At 48.9% G+C, this 27,473-nt stretch overlaps 16 protein-coding genes across 17 annotated transcripts; 6 read left to right on the forward strand and 10 right to left on the reverse strand.

The window, feature by feature from the left end:
* Window positions 1-8: 8 nt before the first annotated feature.
* PPTG_13195 lies at window positions 9-2,383 on the reverse strand. Of its 2 annotated transcripts, XM_008910637.1 has the most exons (2): window positions 473-2,383; window positions 9-398 (listed from the first exon to the last, which is right to left on the reverse strand). In XM_008910637.1, exons 1-2 carry the CDS (start codon window positions 2,265-2,267, stop codon window positions 364-366), a joined length of 1,830 nt encoding a protein of 609 aa, XP_008908885.1. In that variant the 5' UTR covers window positions 2,268-2,383; the 3' UTR covers window positions 9-363. The 2 variants fall into 2 exon arrangements, with proteins under 2 accessions (XP_008908885.1, XP_008908884.1); XM_008910636.1 differs by having other exon boundaries at window positions 9-2,383.
* Window positions 2,384-2,442: 59 nt separating this feature from the next.
* Window positions 2,443-4,727, reverse strand: PPTG_13196 (hypothetical protein). The gene has a single exon (XM_008910638.1). The coding sequence runs from the start codon at window positions 4,631-4,633 to the stop codon at window positions 2,753-2,755; it is 1,881 nt and encodes a 626-aa protein (XP_008908886.1). The 5' UTR covers window positions 4,634-4,727; the 3' UTR covers window positions 2,443-2,752.
* Window positions 4,728-4,799: 72 nt separating this feature from the next.
* Window positions 4,800-5,915, reverse strand: PPTG_13197 (hypothetical protein). The gene has a single exon (XM_008910639.1). The coding sequence runs from the start codon at window positions 5,735-5,737 to the stop codon at window positions 4,886-4,888; it is 852 nt and encodes a 283-aa protein (XP_008908887.1). The 5' UTR covers window positions 5,738-5,915; the 3' UTR covers window positions 4,800-4,885.
* A 256-nt stretch (window positions 5,916-6,171) lies between these two features.
* Window positions 6,172-7,011, reverse strand: PPTG_13198 (hypothetical protein; the record flags this gene model as incomplete). Its single annotated transcript, XM_008910640.1, has 1 exon — window positions 6,172-7,011. The coding sequence occupies one exon, from the start codon at window positions 7,009-7,011 to the stop codon at window positions 6,271-6,273; it is 741 nt and encodes a 246-aa protein (XP_008908888.1). The 3' UTR covers window positions 6,172-6,270.
* A 378-nt stretch (window positions 7,012-7,389) lies between these two features.
* PPTG_13199 (hypothetical protein) lies at window positions 7,390-8,634 on the reverse strand (the record flags this gene model as incomplete). Its single annotated transcript, XM_008910641.1, has 1 exon — window positions 7,390-8,634. One exon carries the CDS (start codon window positions 8,632-8,634, stop codon window positions 7,390-7,392), a length of 1,245 nt encoding a protein of 414 aa, XP_008908889.1.
* A 482-nt stretch (window positions 8,635-9,116) lies between these two features.
* Window positions 9,117-11,251, reverse strand: PPTG_13200 (hypothetical protein; the record flags this gene model as incomplete). The annotated part of the gene is made up of 3 exons (XM_008910642.1): window positions 9,117-9,317; window positions 9,431-9,549; window positions 9,640-11,251. 3 exons carry the CDS (start codon window positions 11,249-11,251, stop codon window positions 9,117-9,119), a joined length of 1,932 nt encoding a protein of 643 aa, XP_008908890.1.
* Window positions 11,252-11,429: 178 nt separating this feature from the next.
* Window positions 11,430-15,035, reverse strand: PPTG_23444 (hypothetical protein; the record flags this gene model as incomplete). The annotated part of the gene is made up of 7 exons (XM_008910643.1): window positions 11,430-11,457; window positions 11,531-13,491; window positions 13,561-14,261; window positions 14,331-14,466; window positions 14,524-14,559; window positions 14,632-14,874; window positions 14,934-15,035. The coding sequence occupies 7 exons, from the start codon at window positions 15,033-15,035 to the stop codon at window positions 11,430-11,432; spliced, it is 3,207 nt and encodes a 1,068-aa protein (XP_008908891.1).
* An 85-nt stretch (window positions 15,036-15,120) lies between these two features.
* On the reverse strand, window positions 15,121-16,113 carry PPTG_13203 (hypothetical protein). The gene has a single exon (XM_008910644.1). It carries the CDS (start codon window positions 16,084-16,086, stop codon window positions 15,262-15,264), a length of 825 nt encoding a protein of 274 aa, XP_008908892.1. The 5' UTR covers window positions 16,087-16,113; the 3' UTR covers window positions 15,121-15,261.
* Window positions 16,114-17,654: 1,541 nt separating this feature from the next.
* PPTG_13204 (hypothetical protein) lies at window positions 17,655-18,360 on the forward strand. The gene has a single exon (XM_008910645.1). The coding sequence runs from the start codon at window positions 17,789-17,791 to the stop codon at window positions 18,317-18,319; it is 531 nt and encodes a 176-aa protein (XP_008908893.1). The 5' UTR covers window positions 17,655-17,788; the 3' UTR covers window positions 18,320-18,360.
* A 528-nt stretch (window positions 18,361-18,888) lies between these two features.
* On the forward strand, window positions 18,889-19,460 carry PPTG_13205 (hypothetical protein). The gene has a single exon (XM_008910646.1). It carries the CDS (start codon window positions 18,927-18,929, stop codon window positions 19,389-19,391), a length of 465 nt encoding a protein of 154 aa, XP_008908894.1. The 5' UTR covers window positions 18,889-18,926; the 3' UTR covers window positions 19,392-19,460.
* A 293-nt stretch (window positions 19,461-19,753) lies between these two features.
* Window positions 19,754-20,428, forward strand: PPTG_13206 (hypothetical protein). The gene has a single exon (XM_008910647.1). It carries the CDS (start codon window positions 19,804-19,806, stop codon window positions 20,269-20,271), a length of 468 nt encoding a protein of 155 aa, XP_008908895.1. The 5' UTR covers window positions 19,754-19,803; the 3' UTR covers window positions 20,272-20,428.
* Window positions 20,429-20,865: 437 nt separating this feature from the next.
* On the reverse strand, window positions 20,866-21,522 carry PPTG_13207 (hypothetical protein; the record flags this gene model as incomplete). Its single annotated transcript, XM_008910648.1, has 1 exon — window positions 20,866-21,522. The coding sequence occupies one exon, from the start codon at window positions 21,520-21,522 to the stop codon at window positions 20,866-20,868; it is 657 nt and encodes a 218-aa protein (XP_008908896.1).
* Window positions 21,523-22,115: 593 nt separating this feature from the next.
* PPTG_13208 (hypothetical protein) lies at window positions 22,116-23,219 on the forward strand (the record flags this gene model as incomplete). Its single annotated transcript, XM_008910649.1, has 1 exon — window positions 22,116-23,219. The coding sequence occupies one exon, from the start codon at window positions 22,116-22,118 to the stop codon at window positions 23,217-23,219; it is 1,104 nt and encodes a 367-aa protein (XP_008908897.1).
* A 152-nt stretch (window positions 23,220-23,371) lies between these two features.
* PPTG_13209 (hypothetical protein) lies at window positions 23,372-24,285 on the forward strand. The gene has a single exon (XM_008910650.1). It carries the CDS (start codon window positions 23,550-23,552, stop codon window positions 24,012-24,014), a length of 465 nt encoding a protein of 154 aa, XP_008908898.1. The 5' UTR covers window positions 23,372-23,549; the 3' UTR covers window positions 24,015-24,285.
* A 65-nt stretch (window positions 24,286-24,350) lies between these two features.
* Window positions 24,351-24,888, forward strand: PPTG_13210 (hypothetical protein; the record flags this gene model as incomplete). Its single annotated transcript, XM_008910651.1, has 1 exon — window positions 24,351-24,888. One exon carries the CDS (start codon window positions 24,351-24,353, stop codon window positions 24,783-24,785), a length of 435 nt encoding a protein of 144 aa, XP_008908899.1. The 3' UTR covers window positions 24,786-24,888.
* PPTG_13211 (hypothetical protein) lies at window positions 24,780-25,946 on the reverse strand. The gene has a single exon (XM_008910652.1). The coding sequence runs from the start codon at window positions 25,832-25,834 to the stop codon at window positions 24,929-24,931; it is 906 nt and encodes a 301-aa protein (XP_008908900.1). The 5' UTR covers window positions 25,835-25,946; the 3' UTR covers window positions 24,780-24,928.
* Window positions 25,947-27,473: the final 1,527 nt, after the last annotated feature.

Here is a 27,473-nt window from a genome sequence, read left to right on the forward strand (position 1 = left end):
CCCCGTTAGCTCTGACTCTGACTGAAATATAAGTCAACCTTTTTGGGTATGTTGCTCACGGTTCAATCGAAAACGAGTTAAAATTCGTGCTGAAATTGAAATCCAAGCTTCACATAGCTTTAAACACTTTATTAAAAGCAAAAAGAGCGCATCAACTCCGCGTTGGTTTGCTCCTTGGTGGTTTGTCCAAGATATTGAGGAGTTGTGGACTGATCAGGCTCATCAAATCCGACTCCATCCGGCCCGTAGCTGTTGTGGACTTGGTGTGTTTTGCTTGGGGCAAAAGAAGCAGCAAATTCCTTAGGTGCCTGGTTACCACCGTTGTATCCACAATCATTGTACACAGGCAGATCCAGTTGATCATCACGCTGCGTTCCACTCGCATCTGAGCCCCAGTGCTGTGTCACATAAGGAGACACAGAATCAATGTTACGCGTGTCAGCGTAGCTAAGCTTGCGTTGGTACTGCATACCTGACGATTGGGTTGAAGCACGCGAGCCGCCGCTTTCCGCAAGCTTAGCGCGAGTCCGGGCTTTCCGCGATTTCTTCTTCTCGACCTTCCGTAGAAGCCGTTCCTCTTCCGACGACGAAAGTGAAGACGACGACGGCGATAGTGAAGAAGACGAATAACTACTCTCGTAGTTTCTTCGAGCCTTGGTTTGCTTTCGTCTAGATTTGCGTCTCCTCTCTTTTTCTCGTCTCTTGGCTTTTTCAGCTCGACGTCGGCGACGATGTTCCTCTTCAGACGAAGTTGATGAGGGTTCATCTGCTGGGCTTGTTGGGAATGTCAAAGTCGTGGGGATGTCTGGGTCCTGTCGAGTTTGCTTTGCATTACTGGACCCGCTTCTAGACGACACAGATCTTTGTGTCGACCGCTTTTTAACGTCTTCATTCTTGGATCTAGATGAACCCTTGCGATATCTACGGGGAGATATTGAGCTATCATCGGACGATTCATTGCTGTACGCTCTCCGTTTGGAATGCTTCTTACGTAGACTTCTTTTTCTATCATGACGTTTTTTGCGACGACGGCGACGACGCTCGTCCTCTGACGAGGCAGACTCGGAAGAATCTGAAGTTGGTAGGGCATTGTGAGCTACTTGATCCAGTTCTTCTACCGACAACCGGATCGTTCCGAAACTTGAGATCTGTCGGCTTGGCGGAACTACTGCTGTATGCCCGGAATCAATGCCGTAAATGGTATATCCACTAGGAATTCCGAAGGTTACTTCTTGCTGCTTGTTATCCTCCACATCTGGATGCAGGTTCAGATTCTCCATCTTCTGAGTAGCAACATCCTCCTCTTTCAAACCGCGAAATTTGAAACTCGACGGTAGCTCCGAGTCCGAATTTTCCTCTTTCTTCACGCCTCGATTCTTAAAACTAGCTGGCAAATCCGAACCCAAGTCGTGGTCATCTTTCTCTTGCTGTTGTTCCTGGTTCAACTTTCTCGCACATTGTTCTCTCCATGTCTCCTCTCGTTCGATCTGCTGCTCCAGACCAGCGTGTTTAACGGCGTCCTCCTCCATCTTTCTCCACTTTTCCTCTTGTTGCAACTCCAACTCGCGTCGTTGCGCTTCCTCCAACTGTCGATGCTCCTGCATCAGTCTCTGAATCGTTTCCTCGCTACTTTGAGAATACCTACGCTCGGGAACAGTGAATTGCACATTTTCCTGTAGACAGATTTGCAGTCGGAGCTCGCCACAAGGTTTATCGTTCTTGTACAAAGGGAACCATTTGTCTATAGTTTGTCCAAATTGAAGTTGCCGCAAGTGGACGACACACGCACCAATTGCCGGACTATATATGAGAACGTGGTTCTTAACGCGGATCGTTAATATCTCGGCGTTCGGGTTCTTGACGTTCATCTGGAACTTTTCGTTCCACTCGGGGCAATCCCTTGTGGCACTCATCTGCACCTTAGTATGGTAGGTTTGGTGGCTGCCGCCTTGGTTCTTGTCGGCTCCAACGAGGGATTTCCCGTGTCCAAAGCCCCCGATAATGGGCTCATCACCCAGGTATAATTTGCAGTAGGAGCCTTGAGCCACGGCTGGTAAATTCCTGGCGGAATGCACGCGGAGATAGAGCGTGAAGTTGCCGTAGAGCGGCCGCAGCGACGACGTGCTGACCGGTCGTTGGGGGACACTTGGAGCGGAAGACTGGTCGGACGAAGACCGCGCTGTCCCGTTGCTGGGTTTGAATCCCAGAGCCGTCGTGAACGCTCGGAAGCGAGACATTGGAGGCGCGTCCAGCGAGTCGCGTGCCATGGTCAGCGACGATTTCGAAGTGAACTTCAGCTGTTGTCGCCTTTATAGGGGAAACGATGAAGTTCAACCCGTGGCATACTCAAAGCAAGTCACGACGGATAGGTTGGTGTTTTTGGGTTCAACTTCAGTGGCAGAGGGAACGCAAGTCAGTGGAAGTGTTACTACGTGACAACAATGATCGTAGTGGGCTTAATTCATTTCTAGTTACATGTGCATGTAGGATACTCCTCGTCAGCAACCGAGGCAGCAACAACCGAAGAGATCACGGGTCTTTTATAATGTTGCTAAGTCGTGTATTAATAGCGAGTCACTATTAGCGACGCTCGTGCACGAGTGGTGAAATTGCACTTTGAATTAAGTACCAATTAATGCAATTCATCTGGGTTCACAGCGTTAGTGCACACTGTTTGTCTGCTCTTTACTTCATTTTAACTAAGTTCAAGAAATGAACACACAACTTCACTTTGCTGGACTGGTTAGTCTCACTAAAAGTACTGCGCTGTCGTGTCGGTACCAACCAAACCCGAGAAATCTTGTCCTGCAAATCCCGAGAGATCCTGGCCTCCTAGAAATTGACTCATGTCTGGCACAGCTAACGGAATACTTCCACCTCCGGCATCACCACCACCAGCTAACTGCTGAACACTCGTCGCCACAGACGCCATATCCGATATGATCGAAGCCACATCTGCAGCCGTACTGATCTTTTCAGCCATCGTCCGCTTTTGCTGGGGCTGGGGAGGTAGTGATTCAATGTAGTTCGACGACTGAGGCTTCGTGTACTGCGGCGGAGGTTCACTGTATCGACTGGTTGGATAGTTAGAGTGATCTGGTCCATACGAGTGCGAGTGGATCGGCACGGAGGCTCGAGTAAAGGAGCTGGCCTTCCATTCACGGTGCGATCGCGCTCTCTCTTTGCTTTTCTTGTGCTTCCTTGACTTGCGCTTACGGCGCTCATCCGACGATGTCGAAGAAGACGAAGAGGACGACGATGACGACGACGATGAACTAGAAGAAGACGAATCGTATCCGTCGGCTTCACGACGAACTTTTCGCTTAGCTTTGCGTCTTCGACGACGCTCTTTTCTCTTAGCTTTCTTCTCCTTGCGACGACGGCGACGTCGACGTTCCTCTTCGGACGAAGATGTTTCGTCTGAACTTGACGAGGCAGGAGATAAGCTCCTTTGAGGGACTTTTTCTTTTAACGTAGGTTCAGGAGCGCTTGGAAACAAAGGAGGGCTGTTCATTTCGCTTTTAGATTGCTGCTGGTGTTGCTCCTTCTCCTTGCGCTGGCCCCGTTGCGTTCCATCTTCATCCGACGAGTCTGAGGGCAACGCATCGTGGATGACCTCTCCCAGCACCACATCCGTCACCTCCACAGCTTCAGGCACCTGTTCATCAGTAAAGCTCTGCTTCAATCCCTTCGAGTTCGACGTTTCTACATCGTCAGCGAAATAATAGCTGGAGTTATTGGACTCTTTAGTCACTTCTGGTGTTTCCTCCACCTTCATCGCGCTCATCTTGTCCGTCAACACTTGAGCATGGAAATCTTCCTCATGCTCCAATTGTTTTTGCAAATACGCCTGGACTTTTGCCTGTTCTTCGCGTTGCATTTTGTCATGGAACGCTTGCATCTTGGCCATCTCCTCAATCCTCATCCGTTCGCGTTGCTCCGCTTCTTGTTTCTGTCTTCGTAACTCCGTCTGTAGTCTCTCTTGTTCTTCAAACTGTCGACGTCTTATCGTTTCTTCAGTCTGAACGAACTGGCGTCGCTCTCGTTCTTGCTGGCAATGTTGCTGGATAAGTCTCTGCATCGGTGACTCGTTCACTGCAGGGGGTGGATGCATGACAGGATCTTTCACCTTTAGCAGCAATTGGAGTCGGATATGACCCGCAGGTTTGTTCTGCTTGTACAGAGGGAACCACTGCTCTGCGGGTTCCCCCATCTTGACATTGCAAAGAGGAATAGCACACGCCCCGATAGCAGGACAGAAGAGCATCAACTGGTTCTTAACTCGAATGGTTAAGATTTCAGTGTCCGGGTTCATAACGTGGAGTTCGAGTTTCTCGTTCCATTCCGGACAGGATTTCTGATCCGTATACAGCACTTTAGTACGGAAGACACGGTGAGTTCCAGGCTGAGTGTTGTCGATCGCCAAGAGGTTGCTAAACGAGGCTCCGGCTTGAGCAGATCCATCCAACACTTCGGTGTTGCCGAGGTAGAGTTTGCAGTACGATCCGCGCCCCATCGCCGCCAGATTTCGAGCAGAATGCACGCGCAGGAATAGCGTAAACCCGCTCTGGGGCAGCGTCGGATTGCCCCATCCGGCTAATCCTCTGCTTGAAGTGGAGTGGATGCGCTCCATGGCCTCAGTCAGCAGCAAATTGCGGAATGAAGTCGATGGCGAGGAGCTACGGAAGGAGTGTACCCATCAAGGTTTGAGTAAGAAAGGTGGAACGTTACGCAAGATGGGGCGCTCTGAGTCGGGAATGCCATAGGGCGTTGTTCTACCATGAGTATAGTAGTTCCAGTACTGTATGTGCATGGGTGGCTGTGCGTCAATGTGCAGTTCAGCGCGCATGTATTAGATATCCACTTAACGGCCTCTTCTCACTACTTATGATCCGAAAAAGGTTCCGAACGGTCCGAGGCCGAGAGCGCCGAGTCCGATGGAGGCTGCGGTGCCTAAACCGCTAGTGCCGGTGTTGCTGCCGTTGAGTTGCTGCATGTTGGCGGCGATAGTGGAGATGTTGGCGGCAGTTTCCATCGTTTGGTGGAAATTGTGACCGCTCGACTGCTGCTGCTGATAAGGCGAAGGGTAACCGGCAGTGAAGGGAGACTGTGCTTGTTGGTGCATGAAGTTTTGCGTCATTTGTTGCTGTTGACGGAGTTGCTGGTTGATCATCAGCATCGTATTCTGCTGTGCCTGATTCTGAAGCTCAAGCAGCATGGCGATGTTGGAAGGAAGAGGGGACTCGTTTACTGCTGCTGCTCTTTTCTTCATTGCCACATCGAGCAGCGCTTGGTAGTCGGTAGCGTAAGGGGAATTAACAACGGGGGTCGGAATAGGCCGCTGGTTGGGACTCAGCACCAACTTCAAGTGAATATGTCCGGCGGGGTGAAGCTGGAACCACTGGTCTAGAGGCTGCTCTGGATGCAGGTGGGCCAGGTAGACGTTGCAGCTCCCCACTAGTTTGTCGCTTGAGTCTTGAACTCGAACTGTGAGCACTTCCGACTGTGGGTTGGTCGTATCCAGTTGCACTTCCTCGTTCCATTCAATGGGCTGGTCATCGCGGATTTGGCTGAAATTCGTGTATTTCGGCTCGGACGTTGACTGCGCGGGACCACCAGGGGACGAGCTGCTCCACACGAACGTCGTGCAGAAGGCTGCGTTCGCTGACGTGGACAAATGCTGCGCGGACTGGACATGGAGAAACAGCGTAAAGGTATCTTGGCCGTAGCTCACCATGGTTACAGTACTTGCTCGGTGCGTTTCAGATTCCGTAATGATCGTGAGGCGGGACGATCATCAACTGATGATCGCCGACGAAGTGTAGCCAACAAAAATCTCTCTGCTCATCCGGCTCTGGCGACTGCAATAGTTCATCCTGTCAGGCGGATGAGGTGAACGCACCGAGATTCTCTCGGATCAGTATTTAGTGAGAGCGATGTCCATTCTGTCGGTGAAAAAAAGAAGGAAAAAAAAAAAAAAAAACGATCAGGTAAGTATTTACTCACAACAAGTTTGGTATCTTAGTCAAATCCCGAACAGCAAAAACTCCATGTAACTACTGTATAATTTTTTATTTTCAAACTATCCTTGCATTTTCTCGCATGGAGAATCTTAATACAGAACTGCCCGCTTAAGACGATGGTAACCCGCTGTGGTTGCCTATTCATCTTGTTTCCATCAAGTGATGCTTGAATTAGTATTGTTATTCTCGGGTAATTAGGTGCGTGCATGTGCATTTGAACAACTTGAAGGTGGGAATTTCCCGCAACTTACGCCCCAAAGAAAGCTCCGAAGGGTCCAAGGCCGAGAGCACCAAGGCCGATAGAGGCTATCGTGCCTAACCCGCTAGTGCCGACTTCCTCGCCCTGCATGCCGGCGGCAATGGTGGCGGCGGTTCCAATCATTTTGTTGAGATTTGACTGAGGCGCAGGGACACCGAAGGGCATGAAGTATTTCATCGCTTGTTGCTGCTGTCTGAGATGCTCGTTAACCATGGCCATCGTGTTGAGCTGCGCCTGCTTCTGAAGCTCCAGCATCATGGCAATATCGGACGGAAGAGACGGCTCGTTCATGGAATACGGAGGACTGGGCACGGGGATTGGAATAGGCCGCTGCTTGGGTCTCAGTTCCAACTTTAAGTGAATATGCCCGGCAGGGTGAAGCCGGAACCACTGGTCCAGAGGTTGTTCTGGATGTAGGTGTGCCAGGTAGACGTTGCAACTCCCCACCAGTGTGTCACTCGAGTCTTTCACGCGGACAGTGAACACTTCCGACTGCGGATTCGTCCCATCGAGTTGCAGTTCCTCACTCCAGTCGAAGTTCTCATCGTCGCGAAGGCGGCTGAAGCTTGTGTACTTAGGCTTGGATGTCGATTTTGCGGGGCCACCAGGGGACGAGGTATTCCACAAGAACGTCGTGCAGAAAGCTGCGTTCGCCGATGTCGACAACTCTTGCGCCGACTGGACATTGACAAACAATGTGTACGAGGTATCTTGGCCGTAGCTCACCATGGCGAATCGCTTTCTTGTCGAGGATATGTGCTTGGTGTCCTTCCAATTCGGTAATGATCATTGAGCTGCACCACCGCTAGTAGCGCTGCTAGGATGGCAGATTAAAGCGTACCCAAGCAAGATCTCTTTATGCTTCCAACTTCAACGGCAAGTTAAATTCATAGTCTCCCCCTCCGACCACACATATCCTTCAGCTTTACGAACCTGATGTGTTCGGTGAGCTGGAAACCGAAACAATGCCCATTCTGCCAAGACGTATCCATGCCATATCCCCCGAAAACCGAACAGCAAAAACAACCAAAAACACAACATAGATTATTGAAAATATCCCCCCTCATTAGTAGGTAGAGTCGTAATACACACTTCTGATTCTGTCCACTAGAAGACGATAGAAGTACCATGTTTATCCGCTCCATCCACCTTGTTTCCATGCGATGCAAAATTTACCTTCGAGTGTTTGAGTTTATTGTTGCTGTGCGGGTGGTTTTCCTTTGAATGAACACGATGGTGGTGTCGTTCCGAGCCAGACGACGATCCGGACAGCGTCTCCGGTTCCTCATCCGATTCCAGTGAGTCGTCCGAATCCGAATCCATTTGCAGATCCGGAATGTATTTCTTAAGTTGCATTTTTAGTTTGCGTAGTCTCGCCGTCTCCTTCCGCACTTGCCGCAACTTCCGGTCTAGCCGTTGTTCATACTCCGACATTGGCGAGACCGGCTGCTCAGTCGGCGGTGGACTCGGAGGTTCATCGTCCTTAAAGTTTTCCCTCAGCGCCGCAGGAGTTCCAAGCGGAGGCAGCACTCGGGGGGACGACACACCTGGCGGAGGTGGCCAAGTAGAGTTACCTTCTCTTGTCTGTCTATCCCCAATAGCCACCTCGTCCATCTTTCTGCCAATTAAATGGCTGTCACCTTGCTCTGCTGGTCGCTTCACCTCCACTGGCGGCCCACTGGACGTTCTCTCAAGTCTTCGCTGACGTCGTTCGGCCTCTTGTCTCAATTGTTTCTCCACGAGCCTCTTAATCGCCTCATCCGCCTCGTGGTTCGCCGCTCTTGCCGCCATGACATCTTGATTCGGCTGTTTCCGTCTCGGCAACGACGAGACTATAGCTTTATCTTCTGGTACAATCAGTAGCATGACCCGGATACGACCCGCTGGTTTCTTTCCCTTTTGTAGAGGAAACCACTGCTCCAATCTCTCCCCTGGCAATAAATTCGCCAGGGAGACTGCGCAGGCCCCGATTACGGGGCAGAAGAAGAGGTGATGACTCTTCACGCGGATACTCAAGATCTGCGTGGCCAGATCCACACCAGGACGGATGGGCACCTCAAAAACCTCATCCCAAATGGTCTCGGGCGGTGCCAGAGCGTTGGGTTGCTGATGCTGCGTGCGTGTACGCCGCACCTCGAGATGCCAGGCCTCGTCCAGATCCTCGTTGGACGTGGAGGAGTCGTTTGAGTCCTTTTTGCTTAGCGCCTTGTGGCTGCCCTCGGTCATGGCCGTTGCCCCCACGTAGAGTTTGCAATAGGCGCCTTGTGACGAAGAATGTTGCAGCTCCTCGGCGCTATGTACGCGTACTACCAGCTTGTGTCGCTGTGCTTTATCTTCAGCCGCAGGTGCCATTTGATTCTCAGATTGTAAGCGCGATCTACACGCCGAGATGACGATGTTAGAGCGCTTGAACACAGCGGGGAAAGTCAGCAAATGAGGGCGGAGGAAGAGCACATCGCTCTCTCAAAACGGCAACGGACAGTTTGAGGGAAAGAACTGGCACACTGTACCATTTCATTAGACATGTAGGTTCATTTTTAGCGAAAAAATAAAGCCGGCCATTAAATGACGTTGATCGTCGGCTAGGGAGTCCCCTTGCAGGGAGCGAAGTGCTCGACAACTATGTGGAGAGGGTGCTTTCGGTGTTGTAGTAGAGGCGACCATCAAGTTGATGCCGTTCGTTTCAACGTTGCCCATCGGCGGATTTACGCTGAAATTTACGCTTTTTTTACTGGCGAAATTTTGCAATCCGACTTGGCTACATTCTCACCATCAACGAGTTATCGTCAACGGCTCTTTGCTGGCAAGTGTAGATGCCTTTCAATGGAGCGACTCTAGTCCTCTTCGTCCTCGTTGCTGCTGTTGATGTGGTTGAGCTCACGCAGCAGGTGACGTAGCTCGGCTTCACGGCCGCCGGGTCGAGGTCGGCTATCGTCTTCTCCCAGTCTCCTGGATATCCCCGGCGCCTCGAGCGGAGTTGGCCGAGTGCGAGTCACGTCCATCATGGCACGGATGGGCGAACCCGCTCCTCCGACCTAGCGTCAGCAATAGAGCAGCGTCAGATTTTCGTAGCAAAATGTTGTCAACAATGGCTGGCGCGGAACAATTGTAGCCATCCGGCCATTTTTCAACGTAAAATCATCCTTACCGTGAAATTTTTCGGTGGCGTCGCAACGCTGGAAGTGTTGCCCTGGTGATTTATCGGCGTCCTACCGTTCGCGATAGCGTTTAGCGAGCAGCGGATCTGCTCCATACGCTTGTCGAAATCTAGTATGTCGGTAGTCAGCAAAAAAAAGTATCAGATGACAAGTTGAAGTGGCCAAAAAATGTCAACATGGGTTCAACCGAAGAGCTCACCTTTGAAGATGCTATCCGCGTCGGGTTCACTCTTGCTACATTGATCGTGACGCGAGCTGGAGTCGCTGACGATACTAGGAGCACGAGTCTTCGTGCGTGCGCTGATATCGCTCATAGCGATGGATTCTGAGTCCCTGCTCGGGTTTTTTCGCCATCGCGATGACAACTTGGTAGATGCTATCGACTCTGACACGGTTGGAAAATCATCGTCACTGCTCTGAGTCGACTGTCGGATGCTTGGCGAGAGCTCCATACTCGAAGCCTCGTCGTTGTTTTCGCTGGCCACCGAGAGGCGCTCGCTTCCATCATCTTCTGGATGGTCGGAGTGCTTCACGCTATTGTTCTCATCATCTGATGAACGGCTCGAGACAGTGCGTAGTGATCTCTTGGACCGTGAAGAGGCTTCTGGACTAGGAAAGCGAGTCCCTCTCGGCACAGGCTGTTCGTCTGTTTCCGATCGCTGGAAATCCTTTGCTAACCGAACGAAATGCTCGCGTAGATCAGCTAGCTGCTCAAAAGTTTCGTTGGCTAGCTTCTCAGCTTCTTGCTGGAGTTCCTCACGGAATACCGGCTTTCCGGTGCTTGGATCAGATTTGAAGAAAGATCGGTGAACGTCCACCATGTCCTCTACGCGGATAAATATCTCACGCATCTGCTTTCGAAATGCGTACAGATTTTCACGAAGGTCACTCATGGCAGATTGAGTAGACTTTGACGCTTTCCTACTGGCCGTCATGCTTTTCACTGAGGCCGGCGAGCATGGCGACGAGGAAACAAACCTCCTGTCACGTGATCTGTCCGAAAGAATAGGAGAAGAAATGGACAGCTTTGAGTTGCGATCTCGATTTCTCTTGGTGTCAGAGTCGTATTCGGATTCAGGGAAAGCAGGTGCAATGGATGTCTCCGAATTTGTTCGGCTAAGGTGGTGTTCGTCCTGGTTATCAAAGCCTGAAGGGAGTAAAGACGTTCCGATTTCTGGTAACTCGCCATCGTCTCTAGACGACTTTACTCTTCGAGCCGGTACGGGTGACTCGGGGCCCCGGATGGAATCAGCTTTGTCATTTGAACGTATCGACTCGGCTTGTTCGTATCGAAGAGAAGTATTCGAGTTGAATGATTCTGCAGCTCCAGTGTAGGCTGAAGAATCTGAAGCATGTGCTCGTTGAAATCTGTCTTGACTTCTACGGTCTGATCGCCGTGGTTCGGCATGTTCATCCCATCGAGAGGATCTCGTGCTGTCACTGCGAATAAAGTCATCGGCCTCTCGCTGGTTATCCTGTCGACTCGCTCGATCACCCCGTGGTTGGTACCTGCCGCTCCCAATTGACGTGAAGTTGAAGCTTAACGTGCTTCCTCCAACAGTACTGCGTCCACTGGAAATGCTGCTGATGTCGAAGTCAGAAGTACGCGAAGATTTCGTCTCAAACGGATGCTGGGATTCTTCCCTGGGTAATGGACGACGTGGGTGGTCGTTTTCCCTAGAACTCTCATAACGGTTTGAGGCTTCACGCATGTTGCGATAGTTAACTTCGTCTGCATCACGCGAGCGTCTTGATGCTCGATCGCCATACGAATCTCCGCTCCAGCCACTCATGTCTAACTGCCGAGGCATTGGACGTCGAGAAGCGCGGCTGTCATTTCCTAGAGGCATCGCCTTTGCGTAAGTTGAAACAAAGAAAAACCGACCAAAAGCTACCGTCACATTAAGAAAGAAGGGTCGCAAAGCAATAACGATCACATGCTAGTGCCAACCGATTATCTAGAAACCCCGTCTTCTATTATTTTCAACGCTAGAACGAGTCACTGTTGCTTGCAGCACTGTCATGGCAAAATCCATGGATACACGATAAGATATACTATAAAAAAGATACCTAAGTTTTGAGTCACGTACCTGGATTCGGCGAATGATCCACCTGACAGCTCGAGTTCTTGATCTGATCCACTTGCATCCAAGAGCTGAGCTCGCTGCCGTTCCTCCTCTTCTTTTGCCTTTCGCTCGTTTTCAGCTTCCAGTTCCTGTTGGCGTTGCTTCTCGGCTGCTTTTCGAGCAAGAACTCGTTGTCTGTATACGTCGATGACATTCTCGTCTTCTTTCTTCTTGGCCTCCTCAGCAGCTTTCTGTCGTTCTTGTTCCTCTTCTTCTGGAGTCTTCGCTGGCATATTCTCTATAATTGTTGAAATGTCACTAGCTGCATCGTCACCCTGAGCGCCGTTGTGACTACCAGCGCTGGCTACTGACTCTTCTGCTGCTTCATTATCGGAATGAACATCACTCGTTGTATCTTCCGCAACGTTATCATTTGGAGGGATCTCTTCCACATCAGAGCCAGATTTTTCTTCATTGTCATTGGGTTCCTCGTCTTCGTCTTCAATACTGGACTCCTTCCACGACGCTTCTTCTATTGCTTCGGTATCAGATGCCTCCACAGCATCTTTGAGGATTCTCTCTTCAGCAAGACGTAGTTCTTCCTGTCGACGATCTTCTTCTTGTTTTTGCATCGCAGCTTGAAGAGCTCTGGCTTGTTCTTGTTCCAACCTAATCCGCTCTTGTTCGTCTTGCGCTTTGCGCACCAGTCTCAGTCTCTCATCCTCGGCTTCTCGTTCTTCTCTTTGCTTGGCTGCCAACTCGTCTTCAATTTGCTGCTGACTACGCTTTGCCTCAATTTCCCGGTTCAGCTTCTGCTCTTCAGCTAGTCTTCTCTCTTTAAACGCTTGCTCCTCCTCTAATCTTTGCTTCTCGTCCGCCAGGTGTTGCTCCACCAATTTCTGCTGTAACTCTGCAGCCTCCGCACGCTGTCGTGCCAAGTCCTCTTGCAACTTCGCTTCTTCTTCAGCTCGATTTCGTTTACGTAACTCCTCCATCCTTTCTTCTTCTTCAATACGATCACGACGCATACGAGCAAGTTTCTCTTCGAACTCTCGGTGCTGCTCGGCTAGCTCTCGTTCTTGCTCCTCTTTTCGTGCTTGCTGCTTCTTTTCATACTCGCGTTGTTCAGTAAGTTCTCGTTCGATGCGTTCTTGATCTCCTTTAAGCCGTTTAGCCTCTTCTTGCTCTTCACTGTGCAGCTGAGGCGTGGGCGATATAGTTGCTGCTTGAAACGTATGAGTGTGGCTAATATCCGGCGTAACTCCAGTATTACCAGCACGTTCTTGCTGAAAGTTTGCCATCATCTCCATCATCTTCATCATAAATGTACGTTCGCTCCCTCCTGGCATTTGATGGTCAGAGGCTGCAAAATGTGGTGTTTCATACGAATCACTACTCCGTTGTGCTCTGAAACTTCCCGTCTGTCTTGAAGGACCATGCTTAGCATTTATTGTCGCTTGAGCTTGAGTTAACAGTGAATTTAAGCTCGATACGTCATGCCGCAAAGCTTCCACGTGAACTCTCTCGTCCTCGTACTGGCTCTGGTATTTTTCTGCTAGAGCTTCAGATTCCGCCAAGCGACTCTGCATTTCCCGTAATTTTACTAGCAGCTCGCTTTCTTTCCACCGTGAACGTTCGCGCTCTTCCTCCATAATTTGCATGAACTTCTTGCGTTCAGCGACAATAGCGTTGGCTTCATTCAGTTTCATGTCGAGAATCTGTTGCTGCAGTGACTTTACTTCCACGGTTATTAACTTCAGTTGTTCTTTGATCTCGGTGTTCTTTTGCTTGTAACGTAATAAATCGTCGTTAACCAGACTTTTCTCGGCAACGAGCCGAGCATTCGTAGTGTTAACGTCCACAAAGTTAGTATTTTGTTCTCCGAGTTGAGTCTCCAATTCTGCCACTTTTTCTTCAAGCCGTTGTCGGTCCTTATTAAGCTGAAGCGCTGAACTTTGAGCTATGCGAAGTTCATCTCCCGATTTCTATTAAACATGGTCAGTTGTTATCAAACAGTTAACCGTCAAAGAAACAGATTTTGATGTGTTTCGTACCGACAGTGCAGCTTCCAACGCCGCAACTTCTTGTTGTAAGGTCACAACTTGAGTTTTAAGCGTCTTGACCGTTCCTGTCTCTGCTGCAAGTGTTCTTTCGCGATCAGCAAGGTCGTCTTGCTTCGTTTGAATGTCAGCGAGAGCTTGTTGGCGCTCGATATTCCACGCACGCTCTTTCTCCCGCATTGCTTGGCCGACGATCCCCTCTAGATTTGCTTCTTGTGTTCGTACACTTTCTTCCCACAGTTGGAAGCGCTGAGTTTCGCTGGCGAAATGACGGATATCGCTTTCCACTTTCACTTGCAACTCGGCCTCTTTCACTCGTAATCTCTCTAGGTCTTTGAACAGCGACTGGCGCGTTTCAAACAGTGACGTCTCGAGTTCCGTTCTTCGAGCGACAAAAGCGAGTTCCAATTCACGCTCGTGTTCTTGAAGACGCTCCTGTTTATTGCGATATTCCTGCAACAGAGATGCCCGAAGATTATCCACTTCTCGATTAAAGCGCTTTCGTTCTTCCGCTCGTACCAGAGCGACTTCGGTAGATTTGTACTGCTCCAGCTCTTCTTGAAGGCGCTTCTCGCAAATGCGGTCGTATTCGCGTTGATATTGCACCATCCGCTCTTCTAGAGACTTCTCTGGATCGAGCTTTTGAGCTGCACATTCCGCTAGATAAGAGTTCTCAACCCGTCGTAATTCATTTTCTGCGTAGCGGTATTTCAAGTAAAGTGTGTAAACTTGGCAAAATTCTCAAAGTGCCTGCAAGCACGCACCTAACACGATGCGATGGTCAAAGCAATCCATAGCTGTTTGCGTTCCCGAGTCCATCGTAGCAAGTTGAAATCGACGTACCAATTCTTTTACAAGAACGAAAAGTAGGGAATGCCCCGTACTTACCCGCTCCATTTTCTGACACAAAAGCTAATCAATAATAAAACTTACATACAGAAGAATCATCTTTCTTACGAGTTTGTTTTGGATACTCGAATTCACATGAAGAATCTTCATATTTTGGCAAACACGATATCGTTAGTCATATCAAAGCTACAAATCTCTGTGAACTATATCATTTACCTCCAAGATCGTCGTGCTGTCCACTTGGTTTCGAGAGCCTCCGATTTCAGGTATAAACACGGCAAGTGTGTTTTCTAATCCCTTGCTTGCCAGATATTCCGCTACCAAACCGTGTACCAACTTCTCGTCAGGCGTTGAGCTCACTGCATCTTGGTTTGCTCGCCCAGCGTTGTTTTCATCGTCTCGATCATCATTCAGTCGATGCTGCTGTAATTTCTCAATGAACTGTCTTCGAAGTTGTGCCTGTACAATAAAACTGTGAGCACCATATACCCTCGATAAGATACAACATCCGGCCTCACCCGAATAAGCTCCACTGTGCCATTGTCACGAATGGACTGAAACATTCCTTCCTTCATCTCCTCCAGCGACATTAGAGGCTTCCCATCCTCATCCAGCGCCATCGTGCTCGGAATCACCTTTCCCTCCATAACGGTAAGTCCCGATACCAAAATCAAAGATACAGGTAACTAATACGAATACGAAAGGTCACAGTTGCGTAAGTCAAATGTTTGCCACTTTTTTCAAGTTTCCAAGTGGCAAACATGCATTTATTAAAAAAAAAATAACCTTCACCCTCGGTTCTGTTAAATGCCAGCTATGCAGCACTTATTTATCTCCTCAAAGCGCTTAAATCCACAGAGACTCGTCGTCTTCATCTTCGTCACTGGAGCTCTCCTCTTCATTCTGGTTGCTGAGCGCCTCCTCCCTCATCCTGGCCAGCTCCTTGTCCGTCTCCTCGTATTTCTTCTGTTCCTTCTCCTCGTCTCGCTGGGCTTTCTTCTGCATGAATTTATTCACGACCAACGCCGCTCGGATCTTGTCGAGTATCTCGCGTGGAATGTCGTTCTTGACCAGCTGCACCATAACCAGCGACCGGTTCTGCAGCACGGCTTCTAATAGGGCTTTGCCTCCTTCCTCGCCTATCCCGTTATTGGCGAGTCCCAAGTACTTTAGCGAGATATTATATGGAAGCACTTGGGCCACAGCTTTAGCGCCTTCGTCCCCCAGTTTATTGCTGGACAGACCCAAGTGCTCCAGAGTCTCGTGGCCGTAGAGAGCATCGCTAATAGCGCGCGCCCCGTCGGCAGTGATCTCGTTGCCCCTAAGGTCCAAGTGTTGCAGAGTGTTGTTTGTTCTAAGCATGTTGCCCATGCTCTTGGCGCCCGCGTCTTCGATCTCGTGGCCCGGTAGCAACAGCTTCAGTACTGTGCGGTTGAGCTGGAACACGCGGCCCACGAGGTCTCCGCCAGGGGAGCGGAGCTTGCGCTTCTTGGCTGCCATGTCCTTGAGGTCCAGCTCGCGGATCTGGTCCTTGTTGGCGCGGATCTTTTCGAGGATCTCCTTCAACGTGGCAGCAGGGCGCTGCGTAACCAGGTTGTCGTCGTCGTGGCGCACGGTCATGGCCGAAAGCACGGAGGTCAGCACGTCCACGTCGGACTTGTCGGTCGCCATGGTGTCGTCTGTGTTTTTTGATTGGCAATTTGCGGAATGAGATGCTGAAGATTGCAATGCGTGCGGAGTGATGGTCGAGATGTATTTGAAAGGGGTATCAAAATATAGGGATGATGTAACAATTAAGTGAAGGTAAAGGGGAAATCGGTGTGACATGTCATAAATTTGTTAATAGAGGGATATGCAATGTCAGGAATCAAATGCTTGCACAGTGCTTTAAAACCACAAGCAATTAGAAACAGATCTTTTTCAAGGAGTTGACACAGTATCTGCATACAATATTTATGTGCTGGTACGCTGTACGCAACCTCAACTTAAGTAGTCATGCTGGTTTATTGTTGCAAACGTTGGACGAATAACTGTTAGGCAGTGCTACTAACGGCAGTAATATGGCATTTCTACTAGAGCATTGACGTAACGAATGTAATGCGAGACTTATGGTCGGGATTCTCCTACAGTAGGGCCTACACGTATCGACATGTGAAGCGCTTAGCTTAAGTATGAAAAAGAACACTTTTTTTAGTCGTATTCAGACATGATCTTGATTTAGGGTCGGTCGGATAGTTTTGTTATGCTAAAGTGAAACCAGCTGATCGCAGCCCAATGCATGTATTCGATTCATTTTGCACATGCAAACGGACCGTTAGAAATGCATACTCCCTTGCCCAGTGATCACCACGCTTGTAAGGGCAGCTATGATTGATATGCTGAGCAAGAGTCATTCCTCGATTTACCATTCGATGAGCTGCCAACGTCGCCAATGACTAGCTCGAAAAAGACGTCTGACAGCCTTTTTTTCGACTGTTGCATTGGTTTATACGTCGACAAAAAGCTAGGCAATGATGGTATTACCGTTAACAGGACATCCGACCTAGGTCATGTTCGAATACAACTAAAAAAAAAGTTAATCACACAAATTCTGGCTTCCTCTGGCTATCAATGCGGCATGGGCACCCCTGACAAGGATTTCCAGGACGAATGATGCAAGTGATGATGCTGACCACGGCGCGGGCAGGGTGATGATAAGTCCCAACTTGTCTTCGAACACACAAATGCGGCATTTGGGTAATTGTCAATCACTGATTGAAGACGAGTTGGTGCTTCACATCGCATTTGGAATGCCGACCCACGGTATCACTTGTTGCGGTCACGACGCTTTTGGATCGCCGCATCTGCAATCTGAGCGCAAAGTGTCATCTGCGCAGTCATATGTGCCTGTCTTAGGAGTCGCGTTTCCGGCAAAACTACGAACCATTTGAATTGTCAATGGGTTTGTTTCCAATAACTATTTGTTTTCTGCAATAAGTTTTTGTTTCTGAGGAATTTGTTGCAACGTTTCCACCTGCCATTTTCGAATAACAGTAGCCGACACTCTAAGGCCAACACTAGTTTCTGTCAACATCGTCTGCATGACACAGTCTAACAGGCCGTTCAAGCGGCCAAACCAAGACTCTTTTTTCCCATTCCTTTCCACTGTTCTTTCCCGGTCATCTTTTCTGCAGTCGCAACCTCAATCTGCGGGTGGGGTGTCTGGAGGGAGAGTTTGTTCAAGCCACATGGTTCACTCTCTTTAGCCGACTGTGGTAAGATAACATCAAGCTCGTTCGTGGACACGAGGGGGGCTTGAAGAGCTTCAGATTCCACCTTCTCACTTCTCAATTTACACTCCGGTCCAACAAGCCCCATCAAGTTCCAAACCAAGATGCTATCGCTGACTTCGTCCATCCTGATCAGCCTTGCCCTCGCTGGGATCGTCAGCGCTGAAGACTGCTCCACTGAATCGTTGATGAAGCTTGCGAGTAACACGAATCTTGCAGGCTGCACCGCCGACAGTGGTGTGAGCGTGTCGACCATTTCGACATTGACGATGGATCAGATCATGGCCGTATGCTCGAGTTCATCGTGCATGGGGCTCATGGATGACATTGCGGAGGCCAACCTCGGTGACTGCACAATTCCGGGCTCCACTGTTTCGGTGCAGAGCGACATCCTGGACCAAGTTGGGTCAATGTGCAGTGGAAGTGGATCGATAGGGTCAATGGCGGTGGGATCGTCGTCGTCGTCTTCGTCAAATGGTGGCACCAACGTCGGCGATGAGTCAGGGACCAGCTCTTCGAGCACTGATAAGGCTACGGGAGGCTCTAGCTCCACAAGTGGTGCGAGCCACACTGCTGCGACTTTGACTGCCGGACTTGCCTCCGCCGTCCTGGCGGTTGTCATGGTACTGATGTAGTTTGGGAGTTACTTTTCAATGTAGATTTCGCATTTTGTGCTGTTGTACTCGTTGTTCAAATTTCGATGGGGTAGAAGTAATATGTGCGAACTTCCAAGCATTTAGAAGCATCTCATCGGGGCGTTGTCTACAATGCCGCATTGTCAATGCGCAGCTCTACTGGGGGCGAGCGTTTACTTGAAGTACTTTTTAAAAGTAATTCAAATTAACTTAAAAGAAAAAGAATGCATGAGTTTGAGGTTTAAAGAGTCCAAGGGTGTATTTTGAGGAAGGACACGGAACAGGCCGTCTTAGGTATGACCACACAATCGTTTTTAGTAAGAGGTGAACCTTATGAAAACTTTCTTGGCCGAATCCAAAGGAGATGAGGACCTTATCTCTTTTGGTTTCTGCCAAGAAAGTGTTCGTGTTGCACTAGAAGCAGCTGTGCTTAACAAACATTTCTACTGGGGTGGTTGCACCATCCGTAAGATGGGCAATAGCAGGTGGTGGGTGATCTGACCCGGGACATCAGATTTCTTGTCCTAGAATATGGTTGTAGCCTTTACTTGTACTCTTCAATTCACGAAGGACACCGCACACGTGACCATTTCCAAACAATTCAAAGATGAGCTTTCTGCCTTGGCTACTCGCTGCCAGTCTGACTTTCATCGCCACGACTAATGCGGAGGAGTGCTCCACGTCTGAGCTTCTGACGATAGCAAGCGACACGCACCTGGAAGGATGCACATCCGATGTGGGTTTTGGCGGATTCTCAGCCATTTCGGCGCTAACTGAAGAGCAGATCAAGGCCGTTTGCGATAGTTCGGACTGCATCAAGCTCATGGACAGCATGAGATCGATGGGTTTTGGCGACTGCATCATTCAAGGCACGAATATCTCACTGGGAAAAGACATTCTGGACCCTTTCGAACGAGCGTGCAGTGGCAGTGGGTCTGTAGATTTATCCTCTAGTAGTGGCGGTGGAGAAGTCGCCGGCGGTTCTGCAAGTGCCTCAAGCTCCGCAGCTCGTATTTCAATGGTGCCTGTCATTTGGAGTGCTTCGATATCACTGATATTCATTTTGTTGTAGTTAATGATAAATAGATGAACTCGTAGCATTTTGCTGTTATGGGGTTTCATAGAACATACTAAAAAAAACTTCTATCCACCGCTTTCAGCAAAAGTTTCGATGTTGATTTTTACGGCTGTTGGAATGCAGTTGGCATCGACAATCTGATCCAAATCTTATTATCAGAAATACACATTGGAGGCGCCATCATAGCTTCACGAGTTTGTCGACCTCTTACGAGTAATCAAGCGAGCCAATATACAACTGCCTACCTGGTATAGAGGTATCTTATCCCGGTCCTGGATTTCCAGATCGCGTTAACTTGTCAGTTCGCACGCGGAAAGTCTGTCCCCAAACCTGCCGTTGACCACAAACAAAGTGCAATTTGCCTTGAGAAGCGCAAACTCCACCTCGGATCAAAAAGTAACGCAAGATGGTACCGTCGTTTTTGGCATTTGTCGCGGTCAGCATGACACTCATCGATGGTGCCAGCGCGGACGACGCATGTGCTACCGCGGATCTCGTCGGAATCGCGAGTAATCCTCACGTTGCTGGATGCTCAAATGATGCAGGATTCAGCAGCATTTCGACGATTTTGGAGCTCACCACCGAGCAGATTCAAGTCATTTGTGCGAGTTCCGCTTGCACGTCACTCATGAAGGACATGACTGCATTGGGTCTCGGTAACTGCAGACTTCCAGAGACGAAGATTTATCTCCAAACAGACATCATCGACGCGTTCACAGAGAGATGTAGTGCAATTGACTCGTCATCAAGCAACGACGACACAGTCACCACCGACAACCTCAGAGACAGCAGTTCAAGAACCAGTAGTGCCACGACGGTCGTCATGGGATACATCTCAATAACAACGTTGGCTCTGGCAGTGTTGCTAGTATAGCAAACCGGCCAAACACTCACTATGAACTTCTGTAGCGTAAGTCACCCCGTCAATGTAAAAATAAAGAAGCATTATTTACATGAAAATCCGCGAGCAAACGCCCATCAACACTGGTAGAAAAGTCATAGAAGCCGGTTTTTGAATTGCATGGTCGTCGATTTTAAAACTTCTCCTTGTTTTCGTTCACTGCATCTAGTTGGTTTTGCCAATACAGAATGAAGGGTATACTGTCATGATTCATGACACCGAAATAAATTCTTATCAAAACCACGCTTCATGACTCAAGAAGGTTGGTTTTGATAAGAATTTAAATCTGTGGCTGCTGGATTTGCAAACTGACATCCTTTGATTATCAGGAGACTCTCTGCTGTTGACTGTGATAATTGTTCTTGAATCTAGATAACCACCACCCCAAAAAAGTGAGTTGTTGATACAACGATGCCATTCCGATTTTGTATTTTAAAAAGTTCATATGTAACGCTGTGTTCAGCCCAAACCCATTTTTTTTTTTTTTTTGAGATATGAAGTGGAGGTTGAAAACATTTTTGTCGTGTACATGTTGAGTTGTCAGCGTGTTGACGTCACGTCGGCTGCTCAGTTCCAAGGACCCTGGAGCGCAAACATCGCTTCAACTGCAAGGGCCAGCAAACGGTGGACGCTCAAGTGAATTCTAGTCTTTTTGGCTCCCCCAGCAGTATCTTGTTGACGGAACGGCGTCGTGATCTCGTTCAACGTTGGTAGATCTTCGGGTGTGTCCGTTCCCTCGGTAAAGTCGACTTCGCACAGAATGGCATCGTTTTCCCATTCATCCGTTGCACCACTGGGGCAATTCGCGTACACTCTGGTTTCGTCAAACGCGACGTCGTAGCAACTTCCATCAGTGAATTTTACTTGGAAGACTCCCCAGTACGCGTCGCCGCTGCACGGGGCCAGGGTAAAGCCATCAGGGGGGAAGGTGACGCAGTCGCAGGTGTCGATATTGGCAATTGGAAACGAGATTTCATCAAGTCCATCGTCGACGACAACGGATTCACGTAGGCCACGCAGTGTGTGATCGTCTCCTTGGGTCACTGGGTATATCGGAGGCATCGTGTTCCTTTGAACGCTTATTTTGTTGTACAGCTCGCTCTGAAAGGTACGATAGATCGAATATCTATTGTAGTCTGGTTGAGTCGGCCAACGATTAGCTCCACTTGATGCCACGCCGGTATAGCCATTGACTCGTGCAGCACTCGTGATGATCAGCGCCATGATGGAAAACTAGTTGACAAGTCAAATTGGTCGATGCAGGAGGCGTCCAAAAGGATAATGAGCTGGTCGATCTTACCAAAAACAAACTTCTTGGTGCGAAAAGAGAATGGCTTGGCCTACGTTATACATGTAGTCCCTGTAGACTGCAAGTCCACATCACCATACATGGGTTCACTCATTTCAGAAGAGGTCCTGTGGGTGATGCAAATTCATAGCTTTACCCAATGTCCGATAGACGTTTAAGTGAGTTGTGAAACATCGGAGGAGGAATACATCTCCATGCTTGAACCTTAGTAAGAGTATTCACTGAAGTGGCCAGTACATCCGATGGCTTCGGGTACACACCAGAGCACGCATTGGGTTCACAACCGGTTTCATCGCGGGTTATTTGATAATTCATGGTTTCTCATCCAACCACACCCACTTAACCCATGTTCAAGTTGCGCTTCCAATTTTCAGAGTTTATAGTCCATTTTAGTCATCCAGCTTATCCCAATAGTACGCTGAAATAACCTTGATACTACGTAGTATGAAACTGAGAGAGCATGGCAACTCGTAGTGGTTTGTCCACATCCACATTAGCTTGATTTACAATGTGTTTAATTCGGATCATTGGTGCCGTGGGAACGTGTGTATTGACAACGCTGTCGAGGTGGACGTGTGTGGCTACCAGAAAGACCAAGGCAAGCGAGAGAACAAACTTGTTGGACGCCTGTGTAAACGGAGATGTTGCTGAAGTTGAGCGAGCACTTCAAGCCGGTGCAAACGTGGAGTCAAGAAACGCTGATGGATGGACTCCTTTAATCATCGCAGCCGATATTGGCAACGTCGACATTGCTCGAATGCTACTAAAAGATGGAGCTGACGTCAACGCAACAACACCGCGTGGTTCACCGGCCTTGAGAATGGCTGCAGCAGGCGGACACGTAGCCGTCGCTCGACTGTTACTGGAAGCAGGCGCCAATCCAAACATTCTAGCAGATGACAGCTATGCCCCGCTAACAATCGCTGCAGTAAGAGGGCATACCGAGGTAGTGCGTCTCCTTGTGGAGTACAAGGCTTACCTTGATATTCAACTCTGCTGTGGCAACACAGCGCTAGGAATTGCATGCGAAAACGGAATGGTAAATACGGTGGAAAAGCTTTTAGAAGCTGGAGCATCGGTGGATTTGTTGGACAACGACGGATGGACTCCGCTAATAATTGCTGTGTTAAACGGACGTGACGACATCACTCGTCTCCTCTTGAAACACAACGCCGACATTAATTTCAAAGGACCAAGACATATAACAGCATTGCGCGCTGCTACTGAGCTGGGAAACATCGAGGTGGTACGAACTCTGATCTGCAGTAAAGCGTCACTGAACGACCCTAGCGAAGACGGCGAAACACCACTCTTCATTGCAGCCAAGAAGGGGTACCATGGCATTGTTCAACTACTGGTAAACCATGGTGCTGACCTCAACCGACAGTCTATCACGGGCGCCACAGCTCTGCTAATGGCTTCGATGTTCAACCACCAGGAATCGCTTCGCATCCTCTTGGACGCTGAAGCGAACGTTGATTTGAGGGACTTTTGTGGTTGGACAGCATTGTCGATGGCGTATTTTAGCGGGTATCCTCAGCTCGTTCATCTCATTTTAGAGCGACGACCCGCACTAATGAGAGATGAACCAGAATTGATCCACCAAATCTGAAACATATAAATGTCACCTTTCTGTAAGAAAGTCGATTAAAAATCTTTGACACGGTGTAGTTTCAAACTACCGTCTGTCAAAGCCTATGGCGCCGATAAGGACAAAAACGGACAGGAAGGTCATCGTAGAGGGACTGTATCAGTTGCAAATATGGCGCAGGCGTGGAGTTAGAGGTAGAGAGGCTATCTAATCGATCGTATGTTGGGGTGAGCTTATCTGCGAATCCAATGGAAGGGCGAGCTTGTCACCACATCGTTCACGCTTGTCATTCTGAAGTTTGCCTCCAACAACGCAGCCAACCTGGTTCCTAACTCCAAGACCTCAGCCGATATGCTGTTTTTCGTGTTGTGGTTATCCATTCTCGTCACCCTCGGCTCGGTTAACGGAGAAGACTGCACGGTGGAGCAACTTAATTCTGTGGCGAGCAACTCATATGTGGCCCCATGCGCGAAAGCCATGGACTTTTCGGAGATTCTCAGTTTGGCTGCGCTATCCAGTGACCAAGTGAAGATGTTCTGTGCGAGCGCTCCATGCATGAAGCTGTACGAAGATGTGCGCACAATGGGACTTGGAGACTGCTCAATTCCCAGCACGGGGACTTCCATGCAAAAGGACATCATCGACCCCGTCACGGAAGCTTGTGGCAGCAGCGGATCATCAAGCAACTCTACTGACAGCTCAACTGACGCCGAAGTTGAAGCAGACGAAGCTTCTTCCACCAGCTCGAGCTCTAGAATCAGCGTCTTTGTCGCCGGATACGTCGTCGCTGTGGTTCTATCCGTCGTCTTCGTCTAGTACAAACGTGCTGTAGTAAGCGAATGTATCATCTTTTGTAGTAGTTCATGAGTAAAAAATGCAATTGTACAGTTCAAGTTTAAGCTGCAGCGTTGTTCGTCGGAGACGAAGCGTCTCACAAAGCGGCAACATCCTTGGAATCCTGTTTCGACAGCCGAAATTATAGCACCTTGAGTTGGACAAGTGCTGGCACATGTTTGAGTCGTTTACACCAGCAACACTTTCCATTCTCGTGGATAATCAAAAGAACATGATTCTCATCATTTTGCCACTAAGGTTTTTCAGTATTTGACTTCTCTCCAAGGCCTCAAGCAGTCAAGTGTACGTCCTGCAAACATGATGGCTCCGTTATGGGTGATTTTGCTTCTCAACGCGGTCTCCACCAGTACTACGAGTGCGACAGAGTGCAGTGACGCTCAGTTTCAGACAATATCGAGCAACGCGAACCTGGCTGGATGCACGAATGACGTTGGTTTTGATATCCTTTCGGCACTCACTGAAGATCAGATTAAGGAAATATGCGGCAGCACAGCGTGCATGGCACTATGGGAGGACGTTGAGGCAATGGGTTTTGGCGACTGCGCGATTCCTGACTTGGGTCTCTCCCTACAAACGGATATCCTCGATCCCGTTTCAACTGAATGTAGCATCAGCTCTACTGGAGACGATGTTGGGTCGGACAACGCGTCTCTCACTAGCCAAAGCTCATCTGACAGCGCTGGGGCGGTGGCTGTGCCAGTTTTCACGTTGTTTGTCATGATGTTGGGCTAGACTTTGTTCAAATATCATTTCACACAAACTATTCAGACGATAAAAAATATGCTCCTGACCAGATAAAAAAAAACTTGTGTAATGTAGAAAAATTACCCATTCCTTCTTGTGTAAGTGTTGTTTTGCCTTTTTTTTTCTTCGTCTTACTTGGGCAAGAACGGCTTCGTTTCTCCTCCATGCTCCATAAAGTAATTGTTTTCGGCGTACAACACGTAGTGCTGCAAGATGAACACCACGTCCACAATAATGCTCACAAAGCCCAGCGAGAACTTGACTGGATCCCCCGTCATGGCCGTCCAGTCATTCGTCGCCGCGGCATCCAGCACCTGCTGTCCAATCGACAACAATCCTCCTGCAATGTCCAGTAGCACGTTCCAAATAGTCCACCCGACCGTCGACTTGCGCTGATAATTCAACGCAATCTGCGGGAGACACTTGACCAGCGTCGTCATGAGCTTCACATAGCTCAGCAGATACAATAAGTTCAACGTATTGATGAACGAGTCCTCGTTATTGCCAGTGAACAGGACCGCAAGACCGAAGATAGCAGCGGCGACGATAGTCCCGCCGGTCCATAAGATCGTGGGCTTGCTGACCACCTGTCCGCCGCGCGGATATATAGCGCATTGGAAGAGCGATACAGCCACCAGTAGGGCCGCATGCAGCGAGAAGAAGACGTCGTTGAGCTCCACGGCGTTGCGGTGGCCGTCGTGACGCCGCATATACTGCTGCTGCACGCTCTCGCTGTAGTAGAAGGCCACGTTGAAGATAGAGTAACACGTAAAGCCCAGCATATTGAGCACTGTGTAGTCCAGAGATAACCCCACGACGCTGCGGCGCTGCCGGTTGAGGAACACTTGCGGGTAGAAGCTTACACTCCAGCAGAAGAAGTAGATCCATCCGATGATGCTGGAAATGCGGTTCCAAGGCTTGGGGATGTGTGCATTGGCATCCAGCGAGAGGCCAAAGAGCAGCCCGAACAACAGGATTAGGATGGAGACGACGACCGCGCGCTGGTTAACGGGCAGCTCCATGAAGGAAAATCTCATGGTGCCTGAACGGAGAGGAAAGCGTGGTAGAAGACGTTGTGTGATTCATCAAAAGCTTCTCGCTTGAAGTGATGACTGGTGTGACAAAAGGCGTATCGGTATTAATCGGTTCAAATCGGCGAATGAAACGTGGATGTCGATCCACGTGCCGGTTCAACAGCGAATCAAATTAGAACAAACTCATGATGGATGCTGGAATACTGTTTTAAAAACCGGTACCATGGTATCTTCCTGGCAGTTTTACATACACATGAACCTTCCTTAGCTAATACAGCCCGTGGAACAACTTTTGATGAAGTATAGCAAGTTGATCAAGTTAAGGCGGTTGGTGTGGTTCACACTCCTGAAATTTAGTGGGATTCGATTGAAATATTCCAAATCTAGACATTTATGGAAATATCTGACACACCAGACTTTCCAAGGCCTATGTTGTGACCCTTTCAGAAGCTGATTTCCGACGAAATTGGCTTAGAATGGACAAACACGTGATTTCATGTCGATACATATCACTGATTCCTGTTACCGGTAGGTGCAGCCGTTGATTTTAACCGCTCATTAAAGCTCGATCGCTAGGTGTGGTTGTGTGAAACGTGACCTTCGAGGGGGTTCTATCAGGTCTATTTACATTGATAGAAAACGGGTGGTCGGAGGGGGTAGCCTTGTAAAGACCAACATGTTGGTCGTTTTTATATATATATATTTCTGACGAAATTCGCGGTTCCCCGTTGAAGACCTTGGTGCTGAATCTTGTGAGCGACCCGCTAAATCTGGACGGTTGCGCCAAGTCCTTACATCGATCTTGTATCGCCTTCTGGGATCCATTCATCTCTCTCGCTACATTTTCACACCGGTAATAAGCTACGCCAACGTCGTCCTCGCTTGGGTCAGTTGCTTGAACAGCGATGTCATGCCATATCAATCCGATTGTTTTGGCCATGGTCAAATCCGTCTCTTCGACCGCCGACCCATAATTGACTTCTTCGATTGCTTTAGCGACTCGCTAAGTATTATTTTTCTAGATCCCTTCACAGACTTCCTTCGCTATGTGCGTCTGCGAGGCGCATCCGCGAAGTGCACGCTGCACTATCGTCAATCTGAGTAGCCTCGACGACATTTTTAATAGCATCCACGCTACGTCTAGAAGCTTGTCAGCTTGTACAAGCTGATCGTCCGCAGCAAACTCCCTTAATCTGTCCACTCAGGTAGTTTTACGTTAATATCTGACAACTCGTGCGTATTTTACAAGGCTTGCAACTTTTACAGAGCCGATAGTTTATATCGTTCATCTTGTCACTCCAGTCCTGTTAATACTTCACACACCCAACCGATTGCAGTCCCGATAGCAGATACATTTGTGCAATCAGTTGCAATGCCGTCATCAACAATGCATCCTCAATTCTCTGATTTACGAAGTGCTCGATACAAGATTATATACACATTACAGAATTGTCGATTTCTCTGCAGGTGGTAAGAGTTTATACTTTTCCAGTGTCTAAATTTCAATATCGTAAAATAAAAAGCATTTCGCATCAATTATCGCAATCTCAAATTGAAAAATATAATGATTTCGGAAGGTTGTTAGAGGAATTGCGCCTGGCCCAATTAGTGTTGGTGAGGCTGTCCACCCAGCTTTTAGCTG

The sequence above is a fragment of the Phytophthora parasitica genome (genome assembly GCF_000247585.1).
Source record: "Phytophthora parasitica INRA-310 unplaced genomic scaffold supercont2.38, whole genome shotgun sequence".
Taxonomy (NCBI): Eukaryota; Oomycota; class Peronosporomycetes; order Peronosporales; family Peronosporaceae; genus Phytophthora; species Phytophthora nicotianae.

Excerpts from the sequence above, each read along its gene's own strand:
- PPTG_13195 (XM_008910636.1), bottom strand. The coding sequence starts at position 2,267 with ATGGCACGCGACTCGCTGGACGCGCCTCCAATGTCTCGCTTCCGAGCG.
- PPTG_13196 (XM_008910638.1), bottom strand. The coding sequence starts at position 4,633 with ATGGAGCGCATCCACTCCACTTCAAGCAGAGGATTAGCCGGATGGGGC.
- PPTG_13197 (XM_008910639.1), bottom strand. The coding sequence starts at position 5,737 with ATGGTGAGCTACGGCCAAGATACCTTTACGCTGTTTCTCCATGTCCAG.
- PPTG_13203 (XM_008910644.1), bottom strand. The coding sequence starts at position 16,086 with ATGGCGACCGACAAGTCCGACGTGGACGTGCTGACCTCCGTGCTTTCG.
- PPTG_13204 (XM_008910645.1), top strand. The coding sequence starts at position 17,789 with ATGCTATCGCTGACTTCGTCCATCCTGATCAGCCTTGCCCTCGCTGGG.
- PPTG_13205 (XM_008910646.1), top strand. The coding sequence starts at position 18,927 with ATGAGCTTTCTGCCTTGGCTACTCGCTGCCAGTCTGACTTTCATCGCC.
- PPTG_13206 (XM_008910647.1), top strand. The coding sequence starts at position 19,804 with ATGGTACCGTCGTTTTTGGCATTTGTCGCGGTCAGCATGACACTCATC.
- PPTG_13209 (XM_008910650.1), top strand. The coding sequence starts at position 23,550 with ATGCTGTTTTTCGTGTTGTGGTTATCCATTCTCGTCACCCTCGGCTCG.
- PPTG_13211 (XM_008910652.1), bottom strand. The coding sequence starts at position 25,834 with ATGAGATTTTCCTTCATGGAGCTGCCCGTTAACCAGCGCGCGGTCGTC.